Genomic DNA, 6,733 nt, shown 5'->3' with positions numbered 1-6,733 from the left:
TTAAATGAAATTTTTTATGGCACAATTCACATGCTGAGAAACTTTGCAACAAAATATCAGCTCATCACAAAACTGCTTAGCAAGTGACTTTACATAAACTGCTAATTTTCTACAAGAATTTTTAATAACTATACAAATATCTTTACAAAATGGGAATTAAAACAAAAAAAGATTTTCTTTTTTTTTAAGAAAAATAAATGCATTAAATACAAATATATCTGTAAATTAAAACTTGGCGAGACTAATACATGGTAAATCCACCCCGCCAGAAAAAATGTGGTAAAGAGTCTTAACGTATAATGAGGCAGTATCACATATTTCTGGCCAAAATCAAAGTGTCACCACAAAGAATAGCCTGGCCATGGTTGTGTAGTTTCAGTCTATGATGCATTAGCATGCAGGAAGAAAGTTCAGCAAATTTGCATGAATATGTCCTGGAATTTTCTTGTACAGAATTTGAAAGCAGAAATGCCTTCAGGCAGTTCAGAAAAACAAGAAAAATGCCCAATGATTAATATTTCTGCCTGCTAGAGTTCCTCAGCTGCTCAAGCCTGTGTTTCAGTTGTTCCTGCTTCCTCCTCAACTGTTCTTTCTCCAATATCAGTCTCTGTTCATTTGACTGGATTGACAATATGTGTTCCGTTGCCTTTTTGAGGATGACGACTTTGGCTGCTTTGTCATTCATTGCCACCTCTGGGATTTGATCCCTTAATGCAAAAAAGCTCAGTTTCAGCTCATTCCTCCGCTGGCGCTCCAGGACGTTGTGCGTCCTCCTCTTGTCGTTCTCCTCAGAGTCCGATGTCCTCGGGCTTGGGCACTTCCCCTTGCTGTTGGTGCTGATCTGCTTGAGCACTCGACTACTCTCCACCTTGAGACGCTTGGTGGGAGGCTGGGGGGAGGGAGCAGCATAATTATGCTGATGAGTGGAGACATGGCACCTCTTGAGAACCAGGGGACTGTGCTGAGGCCGGGAGACCCGGACCGTGTTTGTGTTTAGCTCAGCTTTCCTGGTGGAGGGCTGCCTCTTCTCCACAGTGACCACGTCAATTTCTTCTTCATCCTCTTCTTCCTCCTCATAATCATCCTCGTCCTCGTCCTCCTCCTGCTCTTCTTCTATAAAAGTAATGAAAAAGAGATGAGAAATGACATACAATTCAACAACGAGGTCATGACAAGCTTAAAAGCAGCCTGAACCAAGCATTTTCTATGCAATAGGGCCCCAGTCAGCTGATGTTTGCATTATTAAATTCAACCTAAGCCTCTTCAGTCAAGGATATTGCGTAAGGACGTCTTATATATCCTCATCCAGTTCCTTACCTAGCCCTTTCCTCTCCCTGCCAAGCCAGCCTCTTGCTGGAGTGCCTCAGGGAGTTGATGAAATCCCGCCCTGTTTGGTTGGAGGGGGTGGTGAAAAGCCTCTTTCATAAAGGCTGACGCCCTCACTTCAAACTCGTCGGCCCGGAATGCCCAACCCCCTAATTACACTTTCACCCAGTTTGTCCCGGAATGACCGATCGAGAGAGAGAGGGGAAAAAAATCTGCGCAAAATCCCTTCTCTCTGTGCATTGTAGCCTGTAGCCGACGCAACCTCTGAAAAAATGTTAAATTCAACACCCAATTTAATAAAAAGTCACCGCAAAACCTGAAAAGGCACCAGAAGTTGCATTTTTTTAAGAAAATGAAATAAATGCTTTAATAGCATTGAGGAATGCAAGCCGAAGTGTTAAAACAAAATGGGTGGGAATTGCAATGCACCCCAATCTTTCCTCTCCTCCCCCCAAAGTAAAGGTTCGAAGTATTTAACACAAGCAGCGCCCCAGTAGATGGGCTAAGAGAGGCGATTTTCCTTACTTACCGGAGTCACTCGGCGTATCTGTGGCGGGGGGGCTGCCGGCTCCCGGAGGGAGGGGCAGGGACACTTTGTGCTCGGCGAACGGGTAAGGGAACACCACTGAGGGGTCGATGCAGTCGGTGGCCGAAGTGTTGAGGTCGTGCAGGTAGGTGCTGGAAGCAGCGCCCAGCCCCATGCCGAGGTGGCCGGGGGCTGCTCCAGCAGCCGAGGCGGCGGAAGAGCTGGGAGCAGCGGGAGAGGTCAAGGCGGCAGCCCCGGCCGACGCGGGGGCGTTGCAAGACGGGCTCCGCAGGGGAGTTGGGGAGGAAGAGGAGGAAAGGGTGGAGGAGATGCAGAGGGCTCCCGGTTCCTTCCTGGCCGCTTGCAGCGAGGCGAGCCGCTCGCTCACCACCTTCTCCAGTTTGGCCGCCGCCGAGAAGCCGCTCCACATACAGTCCTGGAGGACGATGGACTTGAGCACCGTCTCGCTGTCCGCGTCGCAGATGAAGCTCTGGTTGACCAGGTCGTCGCCCAGGAACTCGGTGACCATCTCCAACTGGTCGGCATTGGAAGGGAAGAGGCTGAAGCTGGGTCTGCGGCTCGGCGACAGCGGCGGGGTCGGCAGCAACTCGAATTTCTTCCAGATGTCCTCACTCGGAGCCGGCAGCTGCTGCTGGTAGAAATTCTCCTCTTCATCGTAGAAAACCGGCTGGAAGGAGTCGTAGTCGTAATCGTAGTTGTAGCTCTTGCCCAAAAAAGTGGCAGAAGCCGTTAGGGGCATCTTGGTATCTGGGGTGGGGGGTGGGGTCTGGATAAGAAACAGAAAAGACTTGTCACTTTCCCCCCTCGAAAAGAAGTTAAATCGAAAAGACACAACCCTTAGAACAAATGCAATAAATGAAAATTTGTGCATTGGGTTTTAATTCTCTGACACACACATACAAGCCCCTTTATAATTGCCAGCTCAAACGCTGGGCTTTAAATATCTAGCGTTGACGCAGCTCTGTAAAAAAAACCGAGACACCGCTCATGCAAAGTCTGAATAACTTATAATGAACCAAAGGGAAAACACCCCCAATCGTTCTGTGTGGTGAAATTACACATTTCATGTCTTTTTTGAAAAAAAAGCACTGTCTTACAACAGCCTTTTTGTCTGCGTTATCTAAGATAGCTCTCTGGAATTATACAAATTAAAACTGCAACACTGGAAGGAGCAACGCCGGCCGGTCTCCGGCAGCTGAAACGCTGGCTTTCGTGGGGCTGGGCGCTTTGTTCAGTTTTTTCTTCCCCTCTGTATATTTATTTACCAGGACAAGCGAGAACAGCAACACTTACCGGAGAAATGTAGCAGCGTTTGGGACACGGACTCCAGAAACTGGCAGAGCCCCCTCCCCTCTCCTCTCCGACACCAACTCAAAACACCCGCAAGCAGCAACGGAGTAAAATCCCCTTCCCCCTTCAACAATAACACCCAACGCAGCAGCCTTTTTCTTCTTCTAGTGAGGCTCCTAGTGTTGCTGTCTGTAGGAGACAAGACACAATGATGGCCTTAAATGAGTTTGCTGGCTTCTGTCTGCACTAGTTGTCTTTCTCTATTATCAAAGCCTCACTGCCCTGCTTACACTAAAGTGCTTTAACCTATCTGGGATGCGTGTAACCGGTTTAATGCATTCATAGAGTCCCGCCCCCTCCCCCCTTTCCCCACCCCCACCTACTTTTGGCGCCAAAAAATTACGCATTCCTTATAACAATTTCTTATCCAACATACATTTCACAATATGCGAAACAGCAACTCCCTTTCTTTCCTTTCTCCCCCACCACCAACCCCTCCACATTACCCGCACTCCCAAACTCTATTCAGGGAATGGGAGGAGAACAGTGTAGGATTTTTTTCGGTCTGGATATAAATATACTGTAAGAGACCATTGACTGTTTTCTCTGTGGGATTTTAATCTTTTGAGTAAGAAATAGGGAGGGCGCTGCTGTAGTCAAGTGATTGACTTGTTCGTTGCCAAATTAACAATTAATTCGATCAATATTGAACGTTCCTTTTATTTTTTTCACCCATCCAATTTGGATGTTTTCTTGACTTTTTTTCTTAGTAATCGCATTTTTTGACTTGGTTAAAGCAAGATAATTACTTAAAGGCTGGACTAAATTATTCACTCAATGTCTTTCTGTCCATTGTCCGTTGTATTTTCCTTTATTTTTTTTAAAAAAGTTTCAGGGTTTTTTTAACGAGGTTGTCCAAACATCCTAGATAGTGTTTATTCTGACCCATGCGGTTGTTATTATTGCTGTTGTGTCAGGACACAGATATCCCACTGCTAATCCAGTGCACGGTGATACATTTATTAAATATGATGTAACTATTAAGTGATGTAATGAATACAAACTATTGCAAAAAAAAGCCTGAATTGATGACTCCCTTCACAGATGACTTTTTTTCTTTTGTGGGGGTGGGGGGGGGGGGTGGGGATGGAATAGGTAATTATAAAATAAAACTAAAATACTGCAGACGCTGAAAATTTGAAATAAAATCTGAAGGTACTGGAAGAAATTCAACAGGTCCGGCAGCGTCTGTGGAGAGAGAACAGAGTTAACACTTCGAAGTGCAGGACTTTGGTTCTAACACGACAATTGTTAAATAACTGTTATGTAATAATAGAAGTAAGAGCCACGTCAGTGACACAAATGTGTGGAAATGTGTGACAGTATGAAGAACAAAAAAACCCAATATTTTCAAAAAAAAACAAAATCTGAGGTAAAGGTATCAGTTGAATTTCCCGCGATTTTGCCTACTCAATGAACTCAAATAAACGAATATTTGAACCAAGTACAAATCCATTTATTTCTGCTATTAAGCGGGTGATATGACAAAACAAAAGCATGTGTATTTGTTTATCATATCTATTCAATTATAATATAGTTATGAAAATAAACATTTTCAAAGTGCAATTATGTGATTGGTATATTGTCCAAGTTTATTTAAATTTCTAATTTTTTTGAACGAACTGTGTCACGACATAATCTTTCTGTTCATGATCGATAATTTAACCATTTTCCAGTTCATTTTTTATTATTTCATTTTTTAATTATCTTACTCTTTTATTAATTAGAGTTGAATTTGCTTTTTTTTAACATGGAATATTTCTTTGTTCTTCAAGTAACTTTTTTTGTTAACATAATGCTGACACTGTCCGGAATATCAGGTCACAGTGAAACATCTTCAAATATGGTTCAGCGCATGAAACCAAATTGCAGGGGGAAAATCCCGGTAATTGTATAGATTGTAAAACTAACTTTCGTCATATAATTGATTGAACTGGATGAGCTGCTGGATTGCCCATGTGGAACCTGTGTAATGAATACCGTGTTTTCACTCTGGCTTTTCGCATTTGATAGGGTTCAAGAAACAAATGGATATTGTTGAATGTGAATCCCAGTAGCAAGATCTGGTCAATAGACGGTCTAAAAATCTGCTCGGCTAAAATGGTTTAAACGCGCCCTCTGCTGCTGAAACCTGACTTCAACTTACAATGGGGCTATTCATTGCCTTGTCTGAAATAAGTGCCATAAAGGTTGAATTGTGGGAACAGTGCCTAGTTACCTATCAATACATCTCTTGGATCCTGATGACTGCTCGCTTTTTGATTTGCAGTACCAGGCAAATGCCATTTGCTAATCTCTTCATTGAATGTAGGTGTGCAGTAACTTTACAAAATTCTTTCTGCCATCCTTTACCAAACATTGACACAGCCAAAATCCTAACTGCATGACTAAACCTTTAACAAATGTTTATAGGATGACTTTTACCGCCAATATTATGTCTGGTCCCGCATTTTTTTTTCATCCAGCTAAGCGTTTACATTCTGATTAAATGATGCTGGGTACAGCTTTTGACTTTAAACTTCTGAGTTTAGATGACCTTTCCCTAACTGCCCCTTCAACTGCATGGTTTTTTTTGGGCCATTTCAGAGGGACACTTAGGAGTCAATTACATTGCTATGAATCTGGAGTCATATGCAGAGCAGTCTAAGTAAGATTACTTTTCCTAAAGGACATTCAGGGCCCAGATAGGATTTTTTTCAGCAAACATTTTAATTCTGGATTTTTATGGAATTCAAATTTCAATATCTGGCATTCAAACCCATGTTCCCAGAGCAATAGCTTAGGTCTCAGATTTACTAGTGTCAAGAGTGTGGTGCTGGAAAAGCATAGCAGGTCAGGTAGCATCCAATAAGCAGGAAAATCGACGTTTCGGGTCTGATGAAGGGCTTTTGCTCGAAACGTCCATTCTCCTGCTCCTTGGATGCTGCCTGAACTACTGTGCTTTTCCAGCACCATACTCTTGACTCAAATCTCCATCATCTACAGTCCTCGCATTTGCCTCTCAGGTTTGGTAGCCCAGCAATATTACCACTACACCACCGTGTTCTACATTCTTGGATATTAGTTTTCTCTATGACTAAAAAGACAGTTACAGTCAATCATCTGACCCTCCCCGTTTTGCCTTCCCAGCACACTTTGGGATAACCTTTGTAAATTTGCAACTCGATGAAGACATACTCTTATCCTTTCACATGAAGCATAGCTCTCAAACCATAATCAGGCACAGAACATTGCAAATGGTGGAAAGGTGAAGTGAAAGAAAAGAATGCTAGAACTACTCAACAGGGCCAGGCAGTATGTATGGATAGGAAAGCAAGCTAATGTCACCCTGGCATGGATCCAGTGTATCCATAGACTGGAAACTAAGCCTAAATCAGCCAATTACTTGTTGGAGCAACCCACTACAAATTGATTTCTTTTTCAAACTCATCATTTATTGTACAATTCACTCCAAGAACCTGGGCCAGTCAGCCCCTCAAAACTCATCCAAGACTGTTGTTCATTAAATTA

At 43.2% G+C, this 6,733-nt stretch overlaps 1 protein-coding gene across 1 annotated transcript; it reads right to left on the bottom strand.

Moving 5' to 3' along the window:
* LOC132813597 (transcriptional regulator Myc-like) lies at positions 1–3,482 on the bottom strand. Its single transcript, XM_060823207.1, has 3 exons — positions 3,167–3,482; positions 1,856–2,639; positions 1–1,113 (listed from the first exon to the last, which is right to left on the bottom strand). Exons 2-3 carry the CDS (start codon positions 2,610–2,612, stop codon positions 512–514), a joined length of 1,359 nt encoding a protein of 452 aa, XP_060679190.1. The 5' UTR covers positions 2,613–2,639; positions 3,167–3,482; the 3' UTR covers positions 1–511.
* Between the last annotated feature and the right edge of the window lie 3,251 nt (positions 3,483–6,733).

This window comes from Hemiscyllium ocellatum, chromosome 4 (assembly GCF_020745735.1).
Source record: "Hemiscyllium ocellatum isolate sHemOce1 chromosome 4, sHemOce1.pat.X.cur, whole genome shotgun sequence".
Lineage (NCBI taxonomy): Eukaryota > Metazoa > Chordata > Chondrichthyes > Orectolobiformes > Hemiscylliidae > Hemiscyllium > Hemiscyllium ocellatum.
Note: the sequence above shows the minus strand (reverse complement) of the source record. Positions and strands in the feature narration are given on the sequence as shown.

Bases quoted from the DNA above. Each gene is read 5' to 3' on its own strand.
- LOC132813597 (XM_060823207.1), bottom strand. From the start codon at position 2,612: ATGCCCCTAACGGCTTCTGCCACTTTTTTGGGCAAGAGCTACAACTAC. The intron at 1,114-1,855 runs GTAAGTAAGGAA...TTACTTTTATAG, and splicing joins AGATACGCCGAGTGACTCCG to AAGAAGAGCAGGAGGAGGAC.